Source organism: Amphiura filiformis, chromosome 2 (assembly GCF_039555335.1).
Source record: "Amphiura filiformis chromosome 2, Afil_fr2py, whole genome shotgun sequence".
Classification (NCBI taxonomy): Eukaryota; Metazoa; Echinodermata; class Ophiuroidea; order Amphilepidida; family Amphiuridae; genus Amphiura; species Amphiura filiformis.
Genome location: NC_092629.1, coordinates 62,981,913 through 63,003,660, shown reverse-complemented (window position 1 = coordinate 63,003,660; position 21,748 = coordinate 62,981,913). Strand labels below are relative to the sequence as shown.

General features: G+C 37.6%; 1 protein-coding gene across 1 annotated transcript; it reads right to left on the bottom strand.

Annotated features, from left to right (window-relative positions):
* LOC140142026 (uncharacterized) lies at positions 1-13,251 on the bottom strand. The gene is made up of 6 exons (XM_072163933.1): positions 13,104-13,251; positions 11,976-12,210; positions 3,001-3,279; positions 1,028-1,431; positions 120-230; positions 1-63 (listed from the first exon to the last, which is right to left on the bottom strand). The coding sequence occupies exons 3-6, from the start codon at positions 3,080-3,082 to the stop codon at positions 1-3; spliced, it is 660 nt and encodes a 219-aa protein (XP_072020034.1). The 5' UTR covers positions 3,083-3,279; positions 11,976-12,210; positions 13,104-13,251.
* Between the last annotated feature and the right edge of the window lie 8,497 nt (positions 13,252-21,748).

The window sequence follows — 21,748 nt, the reverse complement described above, 5'->3', positions numbered from 1 at the left end:
TCAGGACAGACAGACAGACATACATGTACTTGCATAAGCCAATCCAGCAACACAAACCTCATGCTTGATGTGGGCATACCAGGCTCAGGACAGACAGACAGACAGACAGACAGACATACCTGTACTTGCATAAGCCAATCCAGCAACACAGACCTCATGCTTGATGTGGGCATACCAGGCTCAGGGGAACACAGGTAATCTGCAGGACATACACATTTCTTTTCAACCATCTGAAAAAACAAACAAATAAATTGTTTAACCATCTAGCTTCTCTGAATACTGGGATAAGCTCAATGGCGGCACTACGTGGGTGGGGCGATATTTTTCTTAATTTTTCTAAATTACACAAATGTTCAAATTTTGCCCCCCCCCACCCTGAAATTCAATTTGCCTCCCCCCACCCCGACCGACCGACCGAAAAAAATTCTGGTGCTGCTACTGCATAAGCTGGTATAGCTGATTATGTGGCCAGGGGATGTTCTCAACTTTGTTTTTTTTCTCGCATAATTTTGGGAACTGAGAACAGACTGTTGAGCCAAAATGAAATGAACATGGTTTTATTTGTTCTAGTGAACTAAAACTGGGCCAAATTTATAAATTGTGGAGCCAAAAAATTCCAAACTTGACCTAAAAAAGCTGAATTTGGGGTTTTTACTCGGGAGTTACTGGGCTTATTCCCAGATCTTATTCTTCCACTGAACCACTACCAAATTGACTTTAGCAGGACAAATGTGCAGTTTGATATGCTAACATGGGAACTATAATGGAAATCGCATATCTCAAATCTTGTTCAAATTTGTCCTGGTATTTCAAGCCAGGTGAAGGAACTCATACGCACAGTGGTATTACTGGTATAGCCTTTTAGTGTGGAGGGGGGAGCCACATTTCCATCTCCATTTGTCAATTTTTTGTCCCATTTTCAGTCATTTAATGACACTTTACTCTTAGCTGTCCCACTTTATCCATACAAATTTTCTGTGGAGGAAATGCCCCAGCTCGCCTGGCTATACCACTGATGCATGCATACCTGTAAATATGCATAGAAGTCCTTTGCATAATCTTTCATTGTCATAATATCGCCTCTGGCATCGATGTCCTTGATTGGTTTAGATGGTGTCCATTTCACATCCTGCAAACCTTGTAACAACACATTGAGTTCAAAACAAGCAGGACTCTTTGATATTGGTGGACCCTGAATTGAACCTTGCGGCACACCCGAACTTCCTGTAGGCTGCTGATATGCATTTCTTTCCTGTGAAACTTGGTTTGAGCTTTGTGGTAATTCACAACCTAATGAATGGTGGTTATCTTTGGAGGATGGTAGCTCACTAAGCTCAGTATATTTGGCTGATTCGGTGGAAGGACGAGTGGCTTGTGCCACATCTTCTGGTGATAGCTTGTGTTCTGTGAGATCGTCTTCTGATGCAGATTCTAGAGTGAAACAAAATTAAATTATAAAAAGAACAAAACTAAGTATAAGTGCCATGCAGCATGCTATCAAAACCATTGCACATTACTATTAATGATCTGTCATACAATTTCCATTCTACTCCCCATTCCAGAAAAATACAGAACTAATTTTTTTTTTTTTAAAATACTATCCTGTTTTTTGTTTAAAAAAAAAAAAAAAACATGCAAAATTACATGTTTTGGACCATTTCCCCTCAAATATAAAATTTTTACTTTTATTGCCAGTTAGAACTAGCTAAACGATTAGGAATTAGCTAAACAGGATAATATTTTTTTAATCCAAAAAAATTAGTTCTGTATTTTTCTGGAATGGGGAGTAGACCATGATCAAAATACAGCACTTAAAGCCATAATGTGTGATTTGCACCCTCAATTTTACTTGGATTTCTACTTTTTGCATAATCATTATGCCCAGTGATATACTAAAATACCATGTAAAAGACTAAGCCTGAAGTGCTTTAATAAGAGTACAATTATTTAACTTTTTGTATTAAAACCGGGTCGACCGGTTTTATTCAGAGTTCAATGATCAAGTACTTGCTAACATGCACCGTGGATGTCAGCTTGTATGTACACACGTCGAGCACGATGCTCAATGCAGTCACATGTAATACGATCGGCGAGCGTAGTACACACATTGTAGGCGTTGGAATGAATCGCAATTTTCTTTGTTATACCTCATTTGCTTGGCTCGAAATTAAAAGGGGATAATGTTATCAGTGAAAACAAACATTTAAATAAGAATCTATTCTTTATGCAAATCACACATTATTGCTTTAATTTTTGGATTAAAACAATACTATACTGTTTTACCAAATTAAAAATAGCTAAATCCTAATCCTTTAGTTAGTTCTAACTGGCAATGAAAGTTAATTTTAATCTTTGGTCATTTTTGAAAAAGAGGCCTTTTGTCTGTTTTCCATATGTTGCAACAATCAAGCTCAAAGACTAGTTCCAGGTAAAGCACTCTAAATTTTTTGAAAACACGTTTTCTAATATATTTTACAACCAATTATCAAAATTAGAATATGATTAAAATTTATACTCAAAGTTTTGATTGAATACTTAGACCTGTTTCCCTCAAATTTATTAAAAATTTAGTTCTACGGCTCATAGAAAAAAAAGGTTCTTAAGCTATCCTGTATGTATAACCTTAAATAGTTCTACAATGAACTAAAAAGGTTCCCCAAAGGCTAAAAGTACGGGTTTTTGTAAAGGACAGAAAGAACCATTTTGGGTTCTTGCAATCATAGCCCTCACTATATTTTATAAAATTCTGATTTTCACACAATGAACTAAAATACCCCTCTAAAACACCTGTCCACCCTACTGCCTGGTAAAGATGATAGCAGATAATAGAGACCTTGCGAAATGAAGTTACTTTAACTTTAACTTTAACGTCTAGAGGATTATAGAGGATTATGTATTCAAAACCAAGGTGGTTTTGAATACATAATCCTCTATAATCAAAGACGTTAAAGTTAAAGTTTAAGTAACTTCATTTCGCAAGGTCTCTATTATCACTCCTACCTGATGCATGTTTAACTGTTAATTTAGGCTTTACAGCTGAGCCTATATTTGCATGACCTTTCTTTGACTTGCTCCTTGTCATAATACTGAACTTGCTGAAGTATTTCTTCCTGGCAGGCGTGGCACGGGTGTGGCTCTTTTGACGGATGATGATCTTTTTAGTGTTTTTGGTGATGACTTGCCAGTAGTTTTCTTTGCCATATTATTTGCCTTTGTGATTTTAGGTGGTGGTTTCCCTTGTGCGTCTGTGTAAATGGCTAGATCTTGTAAGGCATATCTCTAAAAGTATCAAAAAGAAATAAAAATGGCATCAATTTGTGCTGTTAAGGGTGGACTAGGTATTGTTGGTCGAAGCAACCACAAAAGAAACAATAGACTTTTATTATCTAAATCAATATATTAGCGGTCCCAGATAGGTCATCCGAAGATGAATTGTGAACACCACGCATGTAAATATTCATGTGAAACACCCTTTTTCATCATCAGCCAATTTTACAGGTATACTTTGCAAACTTGCTTGATTTATTGTTGTTAATGAGTTGTGTAAGTTTTACAAATATGTTGTTGTTTCAGCCCTCTTTACAACATAAACTCAAGCACCACAGGACCTATATACAAAAGTATATGATATTTTAAGTCTTCTACATGCTCGCTATGAAATGATCAATATCATTTTTGCCAAAGCTCACTAACATTCGCAAGATGCTGTGAACTACGTAATCACAACAGTCAGGGGCGTAGCAAGAGCCCCGGGGGCCCATGGACAAGAATCAGTGCGGGCCCTTTTAGCATGGCCGGATTTTCCATTGGGCCAGAGCCCCCGAATTGCCCTGTGCATGTTCTTCTTAGCCCGATAACAGCGTGTTTGGATCAAAATATGACAAAATGTTGAGTGCTTCGCGCATATCATACTAGCCAATCACATAGTAAAATTCACCTTCATTTTGGGCTAAAATGGTCTGAAATTAAAATTTTATTTCGCGCGCAAATGTCCTAGTAAGATAAGAACAAAATATGCTTATCGTCCTCTAATTTGCAATGCTTCTGCCACCACTGTCGATCTTATAGTAGGGCCCCAATTTGTAAACCAAACTTGGCCTCTTGAGTGCACACACCTTCCTCACGGTGAGTTTGGGGCCTCCAAATTTTGGCATGGCCCGGGTAAATTCGGCCCTGCTTTTTAGCATCTCCTTTAAATCATCGCTTATTTCATTTTCTTTTTTGCTTGGGGCCCATGTACTTTGTCCACCCTGTCCCCCCGCTTGCTACGCGCCTGACAACAGTTTAAAATTGTTGCTAACCTTAACTCATGAATATAGCATCAACAAATTTTATTGTGCTTTATGCTGCTGGCTGGTAGCATCAATTAAGAACTGACACCTTCTTATACAGGTTTGACGATCACGTGACAAATCACATCTGTGACATCAATATTGATATCGATATCAATTTAAGGCTGTTCAAGTTAAATTACATACCCATTGACATTTTGGCTGTTCCATTTAATTTACATACTGAATTTACCTCTGAAATAATGGCCCCAAAATCCATGAATTGATCCTGATTTGCAATGTCGTATAGTCATTTTGTGTTGTACACAACAGGGATGTTACTATTGTTTAACTAAATGAAGCATACTCTTGCTTTTATCTTTCTTTGTCTGCTATTAATTATAAATTAGGTGATTTTAATATAATTCTTTGTTTCAGCGACCCTGTTGTAAACAGACAAACAAAAACATGGGTCAAAATTCTTCAATTTCTGTGAAAATTGAACAAAAAGTACCCAAATCCCTACATTTTACATCTCCCTGTGTTATAGACAAATTTTATACGTCACATTTAAAATCATTTAAAATGACTTATAAATTGCCTTATGCTATAATGGGTCTTATACATTTATATTGTGTGAACTTTGTTTTTAAATGCCTTTGGCTTCCAGGTTAGTTTCTCAGAGCTGGTGAGGTGTTAGTATTGGCAGGGCCGTTCCTAGGGATTTTGCCGCCCTAGGCAAAGCCTCTCCCTGCCGCCCCACCAGAGCATACCAAAAAAGTGTTAAGGGGTTACCCCTTGAAAACTCATCAGTTTTTTCCAGTGACCGAGCTAGGGTTTGAGGCGCCCAGTGCTAAGGATACATAATTCTTGACACAATTGCGCGAGGAGTGAGCAAAAATGCGCACAAATAGGGCTTACCACTAATTAATTTGGGCTAGTTAATTAATTTAGACTTTCATCACTTGAAGGGGCGCAGAATCACTCCTGAATTGATCAATTCGGCGCCCCTTAAGGGAGGCGCTGTCATTTTTTCTTCTCTTTTCTTTCTCCATTCCTGTTTTTTTTTTTTTTGCGCCCCTCTACGTTTGCCGCCCGAGGCGACCGCCTTACCTGGCCTAATGGTCGGAACGGCCCTGTGTATTGGGGTGTAACTTGGTAGGGTGGTAGTAAGTGGCTGCCCTAAGACTTGATGCAATTTTTGCGCAAAATATGCAAATTAGCTAGCTAATTTGCATATTTAACTTGTTTTTGTGGGGTTTTTTTTGCCATTTCGAAGAACTGGTGAGGCTGGTATAGGAATGTAACTTGATGATGTTGTGGTAAGCGGCAGTCGTAAGATCCGATGCGATTTTTGTCGCAAGATATGCAAATTAGTCACCACATTTGCCTATTTTTGTATTATTTGTCGAAATGCTTTTGGCCATTTTTTGGAACTGGTGAGGCATATAAAAATGTTGGTGGGGTGATGGTTAAGAGCAGTCTTAAGATCAGATGCTATTTTTGTCACAAAATATGCAAATCAGCCACCTCGTTTCCTTTTTTTCTATTTTTATAAACGCTTTTTGCCATTTTTCGGAACTGGTAAGGGGTATATAGATGTAACTTCGTAGGGTGGTGGTTAAAGGGGCAGTCTTAAGATCCCACATGATTTTTGTCACAAAATATTCAAATTAGCCACCTCATTTGCATATTTATTTATTTTTAAAAAGGCTTTTTGCCATTTTTTTCCAAACTGGCGAGGCGTATAGAGATATAACTTGGTGGGATGCTGGTAATAAGGGGTAGTCTTAAGATCCCATGTGATTTTTGTCGCAAAATATGCAAATTAGCTACCTCATTTGCATATTTTTTATTTTTAAAAACGTTTTTAGCTAGAATAGAAGGCTGACGCTGCGCCAAAACACGTATACAAGTGTATAATTATTTAACTACCACTAAATGTTCCTGTCAGTGCTGCAGTGCAAAATTTCTCATGCAATTCCATCTTTAACATTATGTAACATTCAAATAATAATTACATTGTAAATTGGAACTGACACCAATTTTTTCAGGAATATCTTGTTTGATTTGATTTGTTCAGGTTTTGACAACCCTGGATAACCCAAGAAAGCCTCTATTGAAGCTTATTTCCATTGGGGTCCATTTGAATACCGTAAAACCCCGTCTACAAGCATACATAGTGTTTTGTATGAAAGCTAAATTAATTCGAAGCCAGCGTAAATATACCAATACAATAGATTGGTCTTAAAATAATACTTGTTTGTATATGCTTGGATCCGTAATTTATTTGCTCATACTCCATAATGGCGCCTGGATTAATGTAGCTTTCATCAGAAGCACTCTAGACGGGTTTTCCGGTATATGAATATACCGGGACAGGTTGGGAACACTCAACAGTTGCCCCTACTCTTTTCGAAACTGGCTGTGAGATACATGTACAGGTATGGCTCTCTTCACACGGGACCGACGGCTTGACATCCCCTCCGAAGGACGGAGTACTATTCATTTACCCAATTATTCTAAATGAACCATGGGGAGAGCAGAAGTCTGAATTTTAATCTACAGAGGTTGCCAATTAATTTAAGACTTTATTTTCCAAGTCAATATCCCAGCAAATCACCACCGCCGGAAATTGAACCCGGGCCCTTGTGCACTAAAGGCAAGTACCCTAACCATTGCGCCACGCTCTCCCTTTTGATAGCATAAGTATGTGTTACTATCTACTAAATATTATTGTGCAGCGGGTGGGTTTAGTGTACATGTAACTACTAAATCTGATTGGTTACCAAAACTTTCCTGCTATCTATTATTGAGCTACTGAAGAATAGCATCTACTGATAATGTCAATAAATTAGGCTATCTACTGATAATGTCAATAAATTAGGCTATCTACTGATAATGTCAATAAATTAGGCTATCTACTGATAATGTCAATAAATTAGGCTATCTACTGATAATGTCAATAAATTAGGCTATCTACTGATAATGTCAATAAATTAGGCTATCTACTGATAATGTCAATAAATTAGGCCATCTACTGATAATGTCAATAAATTAGGCTATCTACTGATAATGTCAATAAATTAGGCTATCTACTGATAATGTCAATAAATTAGGCTATCTACTGATAATGTCAATAAATTAGGCTATCTACTGATAATGTCAATAAATTAGGCTATCTACTGATAATGTCAATAAATTAGGCTATCTACTGATAATGTCAATAAATTACGCTATCTACTGATAATGTCAATAAATTAGGCTATCTACTGATAATGTCAATAAATTAGGCTATCTACTGATAATGTCAATAAATTAGGCTATCTACTGATAATGTCAATAAATTAGGCTATCTACTGATAATGTCAATAAATTAGGCTATCTACTGATAATGTCAATAAATTACGCTATCTACTGATAATGTCAATAAATTAGGCTATCTACTGATAATGTCAATAAATTAGGCTATCTACTGATAATGTCAATAAATTAGGCTATCTACTGATAATGTCAATAAATTAGGCTATCTACTGATAATGTCAATAAATTAGGCTATCTACTGATAATGTCAATAAATTAGGCTATCTACTGATAATGTCAATAAATTAGGCTATCTACTGATAATGTCAATAAATTACGCTATCTACTGATAATGTCAATAAATTAGGCTATCTACTGATAATGTCAATAAATTAGGCTATCTACTGATAATGTCAATAAATTAGGTTATCTACTGATGGTAGTATGAATAAATGTTGCAATCTACTCAAGCCTGTATCAATCAATTTTACTATCCTAGGAGAATTGTTTATGTAATATGTATTTTAGGGCCGGAGGCCTTTATATACTGAATAAATTTCCCTCATTTGAGGGAATTGAATATGAATATGAATATGAATTCATCAATATATTTTAATGTCTACTGAAGATAGCATAAATAAATTTTGCTATCTACTAACAATGGCATCATTAATTTATGCTATCTGCTGAAGATAGCATTTGCTGTTTATTTATGATAGCATCAAATGCATATTGTGCTATGTGGATATACTAAAGATATCATCAATCATTAATTGTGCTGTGTACTTTAGATAGCATCAACAAAATTTGCTATCTACTCAAGATAACATCAATAAATTGTGCTATTATAATTATAGCATCAATACATTTAGCCATCTTCTGAAGATATCATCAATAAATTGTGCTGTGTACTTAGCAGCAACAAAATTTGCTATATGCTGAAGATAGCATCAATACATTATTTAGCTATCTACTGAAGATAGCATCAATACATTATTTAGCTATCTACTGAAAATAGCATCAATACATTATTTAGCTATCTACTGAAGATAGCATCAATGCATTATAGCTATCTACTGGAGATAGCATCAATGCATTATTTAGCTATCTACTGAAGATAGCATCAATACATCATTTAGCTATCTACTGAAGATAGCATCAATACATTATTTAGCTATCTACTGAAGATAGCATCTGTACATCATTTAGCTATCTACTGAAGATAGCATCAATACATTATTTAGCTATCTACTGAAGATAGCATCAATACATTATTTTGTTATCTACTGACGATATAGCATCAATAAATGTGGCTATCAACCAGGGTTGGCGATTTTTTGGATATTTTTAAATAAAAAAATTGATTTATTTGATTTAAAGTCATAATGTACGATCTTATAATATGAATTTGGTTAATTTTTTCAAACCTGATTTTTTGGCATATTTGTAATGTTTACACATGTCACAACTTACACCTAAATGGAATCAGCCAAATTTGTTGTGTTTGTAGGTAAACAGAGCAAAGTAGAACTGCGTGTTAAACGGCCAAAATAACAAGCAGTGTTTCTTTCACGTTACCTCGTTATTTCAGCTCAAAATGGACAGAAACCATTCCCGATCATTATTACTAGTATTATTTCAGCATTTTGAGTATATAATGACAAATTAAAAATTTGAAGGAAATTAAGCCTTTAAATCAGATTTATTTTATTTCAGTTGAAATCAAATTTTTTAATATTTTCTTTATTCCAAGAACTGCTATACGCCATGATCAATTCAAGAGACTGGTGGAATGATAGACATGCCTAAATAACCAATCCTATCAGGTATTTACAAAAAAATAAAACATGTTTTTTCATATGAAAATTTCAAAGAAAAAATTTGGTAAAATCAATGGAAAAAACCTGTTGAATTCTGCACCTTGAAGATGAGTTTTTATCAGTGATTAAAAAAATGATTTGATTTAAATCATACAAACCCTGGTATTTACTGAAGATAGCATTCAATTATCTACTGAAGATATCATCAATAAATTGTGCTATGTACTAAAGATAGCATCAACGAAATAAATGTGCAATCTACTGAAGATAGCAATACATTTTGCTATCTACTGAAGCTATAAAAATTATAATGAATATCGCAATAAAATTTGCTATCTACCAAAGATATAGCATCAACAAATTCTGCTACCTGCTGATCATCTGTAAACTGTGATGTGAATTATATGAACTGAATTAAGATAGCATCAACAAAAATTGCTATCTGCGGAAAATACAAACTTATTCTGTTATCTTCTGAAGATAGTACAGACATTTTGAATATTTATGAGTAACTGTTAAGAATATTTTCATGAGGTAAAATATGGACTGTTCCATTCAACAAGGCTTTGCCGACTTGAATGGAACAGTTCATATTCACAAAATTAAAAATATTCTTTTCATTGACCAAATAAAAACATTCAATATTAATTTGTTTTATTTTTGAAGGACATTTAGCCCATTTTAATTTTTTATCGAAAGATGTCTTCCCCCTTTCACCCTTCTGAAAAAATTATGGCTTTATTACTGCTGAATTTTGCCAAAAATTTTTCAATTGATTTTGAAGTCATTGGTAACAAAGAGTACTTAAACAAACAAAATGGGCTATTACAGTTGAAATCCATACACCCCTCTAAAAGACCTAACCTTAAGGGGGTAGTACACCCCTTGATAAATTTGTGTCTATTTTGGCATTTTTCTCAAAAACTAAAAACACAGTGGTAACAAAAGTTATGTATATTATAGGGGCAAGGAATCCAATTACTACACTGGAATTTCAGTGACCCAAGACAAGCGGTTTGTTATTTATGATACGAAATAAGGTACCGCTAGGATGTACCTCGTTTTCTATCATTTTTACTGAACCGCTTGTCTTGAGTCCAGTGGCGGATCCAGAGCAGTCAGAGGGGGGGGGGCCCAATTTTTGAAAAAGAAATGTAAGTAATGGCCGCGAAGCGGCCATCCCGGAGCGCTTGCGCGACGTAGGGGGGTGTCTGAAACTTTTGGAAAATGTAGACCCATTTGAAGCCATTTGGTGGACCATTTTGTCACTATTATTGTGTAAAATTTTGGTTTGAAAAAGCCTAAAATTTGAGAAAAACAGCCCAATTGAAGCCATTAGTGTGGACAAGTTTTGACTTTTATTGTGTGAATTATTGCTTTATAATTATGTACCAATAAAGTTATGCATGAGGGGTGTCTGAGGGGATGTTCCCCCTCAGAAGTGAGAAAAATTTGTAAAATGAAGGCCTATTGAAGCCATTTGGTGGACTATTTTGCACTATTTATTGTGTAAAATTTTATGTTTCAAAAGGCCGAAAATTTACGAAATGAAGGCCCAATTGAAGCCATTCGTGGACAAGTTTTAACCTTTATAAATAAATTACCCTATATTGCTTTAGATGTAAACATAAAGTTGCAAGCACACAGGGGGTGTCTGAGGGGGGTATGCCCCCTCAGAAGTGAGAAACTTTTGCAAAATGAAGACCTAATTGAAGCCATTTGGTGGACCATTTTTACACTATCATTGCGTTTTAAAACAAAACAGGTTTGTAAAATGTTAAATGTAACACTGACACTTTATAGGCCTAAGACTTGAGATTCGCAATTAAAGCATGCATGGTGTTGAATTGAAGTCTGCTCGGAGTCCGTCTTAATAGGCCTACTGACTTTGGTGACAAAATGTGACGGGGCCCTACATATCGGTGGGCCCATTGCCAATTTTCACATGCTTTTAGGCAGAGGACCCGCCTTCAAGCAAAATAATCACATACCTATATAGACTGACCCGACTGCGATTTAGGCATGGGCCTACTATACGTGCAATTTAACCTTTTCCCTTCTCCTTTTCTCCCTTTTTCTTCTTTTTTCTCCTTTTCTCCTCTTTCTCTTCTCTTCTCTCCTTTCCTCTTTTTTTTTTTTTGGGAGGAGGGGGCCAGGCCCGCCCCCCCCTGCAGTTGAGTCACTGAAATTTCAGTGTAGTAATTGGATTCCTTGCCCCAATAATATACATAACTTTTGTTACCAGTGTGTTATTATTTTTTGAGAAAAATGCAAAATAGTCACAAATTTACCACAGGGGTGTAGTACCCCTTAATCTCCCACAGTAATTTAAGCATAGGCTATACAGATTTCAAATGGAGTCCATCATTCATGTAGCCCCATGAAATTCACACTCCCTTTGTGGAAGATTCAGCCATAGGTGGTGTATGAATTTCATTTGGAATTGCCCACAAAGACAGTGAACAGCAATGGGGTTAACTGAAAGGATGACTCTATTTGAAATTCACACTCCCTGTGTGGAAGATTATGTATGATGTATGGATAAATAAATGTATTTCAACTGGAAAAGCAAGCCCTTTACCTTATCAAATCGATCCTGTAACTTTTTTTTCTCAGTAATTCCACATGTAATCGTTTCATTTTTCGCAGTTGCTAAAATGAATGATGGTTTAGCGCTCGGATTTTGAGTCTTTTTTCTTCATCGGTGATCGGATGGCAACACCTGCCTTGTTTGTCAACTGACTTGATATGTTTTCCTTATCTGCTGATGGGCAACGTGAAGACCGAGTAATGGGTGCCATGTTGAGTCCCTTAACCTATAAGGAATAAATAAATAAACATTGTGATAAAGAACATTAAAACATTTTGCTTCCTGTAGGTGCAGGTCATAAGCAAGGGGGTTCACCCCCCCTCTCAATTGGCAAAACAAGTCCCAAAAATTCCAATTTGTGAGCGTAGGTAGGTATTGTTGTGTTTTTTATGCATTTTTTGGTCAAAAAATCAAAATTTTAGGAAGGTTCACTTTTCACAAAATCCCCTCTACCTTTTCTGGTGGGACAAAAAATTACCGCGATGAAATTGTTTGCATCAGGTCCCCCTAACAAGTGTTTGTGAGTGGTCCCTAAATATTCTTCATAGCAACGTCAGACTAAAAATAGTAGGTTTGGTCCAATGATGCAGATGATGATGATGGTGATGATGGTGATGATGATGATGGTGATGATGATGATGATGATGATGATGATGATGATGGTGATGATGATGATGATGATGATGATGTGATGATGATGATGATGATGATGATGATGATGATGGTGATGATGATGATGATGATGATGGTGATGATGATGATGATGATGATGATGATGATGATGATGATGATGATGATGATGATGATGATAATGATGATGATAATGGTGATGATGATGATGATGATGATGATGATGATGATGATGATGATGATGATGATGATGATGATGATGATGATGATGATGATGATGATGATGGTGGTGGTGGTGGTGGTGGTGGTGGATGAAGATGTAATGAGCAAAATAATCATGACAATTAAGTTATACATGGTCCTATCTTCTAAACACAGTACTGTGCGGGACTGAGTATATATAGGTCTACGCTCTCAGCGAAACATAATTATAAAAACGACTAGTTTTCTTCAAATCTGAACTCAAAATGAACCAAATGAACAACTTACTATTACTCACACTCTTCTTGACACTTTTGGCGATGAATTGGTCATACGAATCATGGGCGAACGATGAACAGCTACTGAAAAACATGGAAATACCATGCACACAGCTAGCGAGCAGCGTTCAACCATGGTGGTTCAACTTCAAAATCATCTTCAATGGACTTGAACCACACTTCATTCAAAACGCCCAATTGGGCTACTACCAAGTATAATGATGAGTAAATCGCGCGTGTTTTGTACTAAGGTATTCGGATTTATCGCACTTTTCTTCGCGGATTTTCTGGTAACCAAATATTTTCAGACTTGAAGATGAAGAAAGGAATTTAAACAGCTTGGTATCAGACTGGAGGTAGCTGAGCATGAAATGATGTGTGGAAACCCCGGAGTGGAAAACAATTGGCTGAGAATCGGGCCCGGGGGTTTCTTCAAATAAATTTGTACGGGGATGTGCCACGCATACTTTCGGATGCTGAGTTTCTCACCCGGGGGAGGCACTCCCTATCTGAAATGGCAGGGATGTGCCTCGGCCATGTTAAAAGTAGGGGGCATTCAGGTCAAATGTACAATTACAAAAATATGGGGTCATTCAGTACACAACCTGAATAAAAATGGAGTCATTCGGTATGAAACTTTGAAAAAAGGATGGTCATTGGGGTAACAAAAAGTAAAATGGGAGTCATTGAGTACAGGATTACCAAAAGAGTATCATTAAGTACACATAAATAAGTGCCAAACTGCGTAAAAAAAACTTGACCACCATGGAAATGTGAAAAATCTCTCTTTATTTCTGGAGCCTAACACAAATACCACCTAAATTTGGGAATTAAAAGGGGGGTCATTGGGTATAGCAGGAAATAGAAAAAAGGGGTCATTGAGTATGAATTTTTTTAAAGGGGTCATTGGGTAATAGGTAGGACCATAACACAAAAAGGGGGTCATTGGGTACAAGCCGGTTTGAAAAGGGGGTCTATCCCGAGGCACATGATGCATATCTGTCATGGAAGTGCCCCCCCCCCCCCGGGTTTCTCAGCTTTTCTCTCTACCCATTTTCCTGTTTTTGCTACCCATCAGTAGTATACAATTTTTCAAAAATCACCCGAATTTGCCCTTAAGGTTATATAATGGATTTTTCAAGGCTTGATTCCAGAGGGGCGTAAGTTAATAATAGAAACAGCCATGCAGAAAAAATGAACTCAAGCATAATCGTACTTTGCGTAGGCCTATCAATCTACATGCACATGACCACGAACCTATGAAACTCTGAGTTATCCTATGTTGCAGGGATAGGGAGGGGGCAACCATGAGGGGGCTGCCGGGGCGGGGAAGCCGGTTTTCTGCCATTTTCCTATGGTATTTTATAAATTTTCAATTTTTTTAATATTATCCTTTAGATGATATATCTGTCGTGAAATAAATCAATGCCGCTATAGGCTATAGGCCTAGTAGGCCTATCCTGATTATGCAATATATACAACAATAACTACAACAACAAAACCAACAACCAATATCTAATTTGTAAAAAAATATTCATAGGCTTATATAGGCCGCGCCTATTCCTGAATAATAAAAGAAAAACCGACAAAAACAATCAATCACTGCAGTCAGAAAGAAAGAAACGAACAAGAAAGAAGACAGAAAAAGAGAAAAAAGTAAGAAAATTTGGTTCGGTATTTGGTTCTTCCCATGGCAACATTATTTCTTTGATCGATTTGTAGTACAATACAAACAAGAAGAAAACAATCACTCGGCGTGGTATTATACGGGGCGCACATTTGAAAAAAACGTCATGGAACGCGTTTTTGATCTTGTGAACATGGTGCGTAAAGGCTTTATCCAAAGGCTTTTGGCCTAAACGAAGGATTTTCAGAAATATTAATATGTAGTCAATGTAGGCTACTACTAGACCTACATGCCAGTGATGGCAGAGAAGATCTAGTTTACGTAAAAGTGCGTACCTCTTCATCATGATCATGTATGTCTTATTTTTACTTACTTGGTATAGTTCATCCTGCTCCTGAATACTCCAAAAGAGTTTTAACTGGAGGTGGGTCGGAGCATAGTCCGATGGTCGTAGAGAGTGGTCTAGTTGATGTGAATTGCAGGGTCGGATTTGAGAGCTGTTTTGAAAGTCTATGGCGAAGGCTGGTCTACTGTAGTACATGGATGATGGAGTTTGTGTATAATATGTGTACCCCCGGGCTGTTGAATTTTCAAAATGGTCTGTAAAAATCGCTTGCCCCCCCCCCTTTGGCCGTGCCAAAAAGCTTTACCCCCCCTTTAACGTGCCAAAAAACTTTGCCCCCCCCCCCCTTACACATGCAAGATTTTGGGGAACCCGAATTTAAAACCTTAAATTGTCTTGAAATTATAATGCGAGCGCAGCGAGCAGGGAACTTTGCCGGTTTTCCTACACCTTTTTTTAGGGCGTATTTATATCAAATGGCGCCCAAAATATATGTGCCAAAAATTCGCCCCCCCCCCCTTTCGACCTGCCAAAAATCGCTTTGGCTCCCCCTTTCGACCTGCCAAAATATGCTGACCCCTTTTGGCCTGCCAAAAATCTTTGCCCCTCCCCTCCCCATATACATGATATAATTCACCAGGAGTTTGCATTAGCCTCTGTGATCTGCTGGAATTGCCGTGAGTGTCCTCTTCTGGGTCTGGTCGTTTTATCATGTCTATAGGCTTGATGTGATCTGCGTGACTGACTAATATCTAGTCCGACGAGTAGGACCTGTTTTTTTCTTAGTTAGCAACTAGACTCTGACTCTAATCGCTCAAGAAAGATTAACCACAAAAATCCACTTACCACCCCTCCCGAAAAAAGTTTGGGCGGCGCGGTCACTGGACTTTCGCAATTCGTCTTTCTTGCACCATATGTGAGATAGTGATCATAGAGTGAAATGAGTCGAGTCTGGTAACTTAGAAAAAAAAGGTCCTACTCGTCGGACTACTAATATCATATATATAGGTGGCCATTCAGCCTTCTTTCCGGGCAGTGGCGTAGCTGGTATTTTTCCAGGGGGGGGGGGCAAGCCTGTATGGGGCGGGGGCCCAAATCCACCAAACGAAAATGGGGGTAGGTGCGAATGGTGCGACGCACCCCCATCGAAAAGAAAGTGTACTTTCAAAGAAAAGTACACTTTCAAATATATATCAAAGAAAAAGAAAAAAACAAAGGTAAATAGGCCTACATTTAAATTTGGCAATACAGTGGCCCAAGAGAGAAAATGGTAATCCGGGTTATTACTGAGAAAAATTTGCCTTTTTGTTACTAATTTGGTCTTAATAGAAATGAATTTTGGCCATAATTCTTGCTAATTTCCTGGTTAAAAATTTCCAATTTCAGACAATTTTAGCCCAAAATGAAGGTAAATCTTACGTAAAGACCAGTGCGCGCGAAGCGCGCAAAATTTAGCAATGTTACCATATTTCGGTCCAAAACATGGTGTTTTGGGGAACATACCTTAGGTTATTTTAGGGGCCTGGACCCGGTACCCATCTGGTCTAATCGTAAATCCGGCCCCTGAAATAGCTCAATGGTAAATGACTTAATCGGAAAATTTTGTGTCGATACTGAAAATTTTCGGTTGGGGTATGTATGCTACAAGAAACATGTCGGACACAGCCTTCTTGACCACCTTTTTCGACATTTCTTTTTGGGTTGACCATTAATTGTATTGTTTTAGTCAATATACTGTTCCTATAGATGCTTTTGTGCAATTAGCATTTCAAAAGATTTATATTTCTTTGTCTTCAAGAAGTCATTACAAGTATATTGTCGAGTATATTGATAATAATCGCATGGCCCTACATATCGCAGGCCTATGGATTCCCTCTCTTTCTCTTTCCCTTCTCTACCCCATCTTTTTCCTCTCTCTCTCCATCCTTTCTTTTTTTCCCGCACTAGGAGGGCGGGGCCCAAATAGACAATTTTTGCCAGGCTTATTGACAATAATCGTATGGTATTGCATTTTCCCTTCTCTCCCTCTCTTTTTCCTCTCTCTCGCTCCTTTTTCCCTTCGCTAGGGGGCGGGGGCCCAAATAGCGCTAGGGGGCGCAGGGTCTGAGGGGCGGGGCCCAAATAGGCAATTTTTGCCAGGGGGCAGTGCCCCCCTGCCCCCCCCCCTGCAGCTACGCCACTGTTTCCGGGTGCCTGAAGCGAGAACCAATTCAGTCTTTTCAGGATGGCATGGCAGTGATGCCCCAGGGGGGCCACTTATATGCTTTTATGTGTTGTCATCATCAAGCAGGCCCTCAAATTTCACACCCTAAACACGGATCTCGAGCATGTGAAAATACCTACCCTAATCACTGACCTACTTGTAAAAAAGGGAGGCTTTTTACTGACCACTAATAGGCCTATTTAGGCACTCTTTCATCAACCACCATAAAAAGGTCACCCTTTTCACTGACCAGAAATGCCAGAAAAGGTGGTCAATAAACCGGCCCTTCATGTCCTCCAAATCCATACCTTCAATCGCCGACCCCATGTCTGTGAAATCCATACCCTAAACGCTGACCTGTGTTGAAATGTATACCCTTTCCCCCAAATGGGCATAAAATAGCTACCCTATTCGCGGTCCGCGCGGACCGCGGCTATGCGTGAAAAAAGTACCCTTTCCCGTGGATTTCTGCTCGGTGATGACAACACATATGTATTGAGTGGCCCCCCGGGAGTGATGCTGGTATCTTTCCCGTATTAAGTGTTGGACACAAACCTGGCAGCCCTCTTCTGAACTCTTTCAATGGTGTCAATGTTCTTCTTGGTCATGTTGGTATAGGCCTAGTCTATAGTGGGGTCTACACTGAGTGGGGTCTAACTAGTGTCAAGTATGATTTTTCATTGACAGATGGAGCACATAAAAATTCTCATTAACATATATTGAAATTAGGAGTGCCAAATCGTTGTATTTTTGAAGATATCATCAAAAAACTGTGCTACAGCACAGTTTTTGATGATTTCGCCAAAAACATACAAATTTGGAACGCTATTAGTACGTTAATGAGAAAAGCCCGGGAGAAAAGTGGGGCCTTTAAACATTCTTGATGTTGTATACATGTAGGCCTATGTTTGAATTCTATGTTGATAATTAAAGTACTAAAATATTAGATTTCATTTTTAAGACCACCGAATGTCTTGAGAATGGCATTTCTTTTTCTTTGATGCCTTTTATCTTACCGAATTTTACAATATGCCGGTATTTTACCTCAAATTAGGCCTACTGATTTAGAACGAACACTGATCAACACCACAAAATGAACTAAAATTGTTATAAGTTTCATGCGGATTTTTAAACTTGTCGAAGCAGACTTGATTTTTCGAAGTGAAAATTTTTTGGAGACGCCACCATAGATGAACTCCTGGATGGGGCAGCTTTAATTAGCATGAGGCCGCATTGATATGTAAATAGCGTACATGTATTGTTATTTAAATTTGTGCCCAGACGTATATTGAGGGCGACAGTCATGTTATCCAGACGGAGAATGGCTGCATATGCCGGGCATGTCAAATTGCTGAGTGAAGGCTGATGATAATCACCTTTCTGTATAGGTTAGGGCCCGATCGTTATTTACGGCAGGGGGGGAATGGGTGTTTTGGCAAAAATATCGACAAAAATTTCGCGTTCCCCCCTCGCGTCCGCTCAAAATTTTCGCGTTCCCCCTTGTTTTCCCATTTTCTCCATTTAAAATTTAACAATCCCCTCCTGGTTCAACTAAAATTTCAGGTTCCCCCCTCAAGACCACAAACAAAATTCGTGTTCCCCCCTAAATTTACCCATTCCCCCCCCTGCCATAAATAACGATCGCTAGTACCGGTATATTTCGTGTATCAGTTGGTTATAACAAAAAAATAGTATCATATTAAATAGGGTACCTGCAGGTAATATGGGACCATTAAGGACGTTTAGCTTATTTGCATAAAAACTAAAGAAGATATGCCCACAAGAGATTGTTATGATGAACAACCTGTCCTTTAAGATTAATAAAACAGGCAATGTTACCTTGTTTTTATGTTTGTTTGGACGCTATGACGTCAAAATGACGTCATCGTCAAGTGTCCCATATTACCTGCATGTGCAGGTAATATGGGACACTGTGTTATCTCTATGGTGAAAATCAAAAGGTTCAGAAAATCACTCTTTTGTTCTAAAAACATGTTTGTTACATGATTTTGAATGTTAAATGCAAATTTCTACAAGAAAATTCAATTTTCTAAATAGTTTTGCTTTTCGCATTGACAATGCACACAATTTCCTATGTGTCCCATATTACCTGCACCCATTCAGTTGAAAATCAGAGAAAATAATCATTTATAAAGGAAAGTGCCACTTGTCAGTGGAATTTTACCTGCTGATAAGCTTAACCCATCACCTAAAGATCATAAAAATGACAAATGCCCCTCAGTACCAGAGTTTTTGGATACACAATCATAAAATGTGACGTCATTGATTTTATATCAGGCCAAAAAAAACGACATAATTTGTTGGGCAATTTCACTCTTTTTGGCATTGATTTCCAAGAGTTTGATACACAGACTCCAAAACTGCATTTCTAGAAGCACAATTGATGTCTCTAAACACTTAACAAATCAACTTAAAGTGTTTACCTTTTCTAAGCTACTTTTTGTTAAAATGAAAACAGGTGTCCCATATTACCTGCTGTCCCATATTACCTGCACCTACCCTATATTAAGTGTATAAACTTTGAAATTTACATGAATTTGAAGAGCAGAGCTTCGAAATCTAACTAAGTCAGGTGGTGTGAAATTCTGCTATGTGACCCCCTCTGCGTGGTAGAATTATATTCATAAAACATTGAATTTAACAGATATCATCATCTGCCAACAACGATTTATCAGCATTTAAAATATATGTTAATTAACAAAGATAAATAATAAAGAGTACAAATGGCAATTAACTAGTAAACAAGCCTGAAATCTTAAAATGTTGCCACGTGATTTCCCGAACAAAATGTGACGGGGCCCACCGATATGTAGGGCCCCGTCACATTTTGTCACCAAAGTCAGTAGGCCAATTAAGACGGACTCTGAGCCGACTTCAATTCAACACCACGCATGCTTTAATTGCGAATCTCAAGTCTTATGCCTATAAAGTGTCAGTGTTACATTTAAAATTTTACAAATCGAGTTCGGGCCCTTTTTTGTTTTAAAAAGCAATGATAGTGTAAAAATGGTCCACCAAATGGCTTCAATTAGGTCTTCATTTTGCAAAAGTTTCTCACTTCTCAGGGGGGCATATCCCCCCTCAGACACCCCCCTGTGTGCGCATCCACGTTGGACTATTGTTCACTTTGCCCCGACCAGGTGAGATTTTTCTCGACATGCATCACTATCTTGTACGCTAATGTATGCTATTCCTGTTACCATGCATAGAATATAGAATTTATGGAAAAACATACATTTTCTGTAAAAATCAGATAATTATACCTGACTCGCTCGATTGCCCCCTATCACAAACAATGCTGGATCCATGCCGTGTTCTAAATACATGAGCTTGGAGAATGAGGGCAGCATATAAAGAAGTTAATGGGGGTGTTTCGCTTTGCCCCATGGTCCACTTTGCCCCAGTCTCCCCTACATCATAGCACCCAGTTTTGGAGTGTGGTTTCCAAATATTTCCAATTATTGCAATTAGGCATTGGTTCTTTCAAATACGAGACGCATAAACCCAGATCTAGTACAAATATAATTTTAATATTTATAAAGATATTGCAAATTTCCCATGGTAGAGATTGGACCCAATACAAAATTAAAGACCCATTCAATGATTTGCTCATCCGGACAATCGTAAAAATCATCAAAATTCAGATTTTGGTATCTTTGTCATTGCCATAGTAGACTACCCCGTAGTCCACTTGCCCATTGTGCATACTCTGGATATTGTATTTAAGCTTAAAACTCTGATTTAATTAATGTGTGCACAATTGATAGATTTTCACACGGTTCTTTTCAGTCATCCTACTCCATCTGTTTGTTAGCTTCCCAAGTGGACTACTGACTTTGGATTGCGGTCAGAGATGCTTAACACGGCTGTCTATGAGCTTCTATGGATGAGATTGTCGGAAATCTGGCCTACTCAATAAAATTGGCCATGATGTAATGCATCTTTAAATGGATCTGGCTTGTGATTGGTCGCCCCGATCTCGTTATGGTTTAAATCCTCCGGGTATCTGTCATTACCATTAATAACTACATGGTACACAAGTATGTGGCCTACCCGCCTTTGTGTTTTGTAATTGCATGAACGCGTCAATAAGTGCATGAACGCGTCTTGTATTTGCTTGCGGTTAAATTTGATTGATAAACAAGTATGATTGACAGTGTGAGTGTTAGGGACTTTGCCCGTTCAAAATCCCGTTTAAAATTGAAAGTCCATAGTCTATTTTTAACATGGAATTTCACGATTAATAAACTGGCAGATTCTAAAATCAGAATTATTCAGTATTGAAGTGCCAATACAATTATGACATTATGATATGTTGCATTCAATAATATAAGCCTACGTACACTTTACTTTTACTGTCACTAATATAATTATATAAACCTTTTCATAACAATTTTATACTAGGTGAATTTCGCGATTAATAAACTGGCAGATTCTAAAATCAGAATTATTCAGTATTGA

Excerpts from the sequence above, each read along its gene's own strand:
- LOC140142026 (XM_072163933.1), bottom strand. The coding sequence starts at position 3,082 with ATGACAAGGAGCAAGTCAAAGAAAGGTCATGCAAATATAGGCTCAGCT. Across the intron at positions 1,432-3,000 it reads AACAGTTAAACATGCATCAG|AATCTGCATCAGAAGACGAT; the intron begins GTAGGAGTGATA and ends GTTTCACTCTAG. Across the intron at positions 64-119 it reads ATTGGCTTATGCAAGTACAG|CATGAGGTTTGTGTTGCTGG; the intron begins GTATGTCTGTCT and ends GCCCACATCAAG.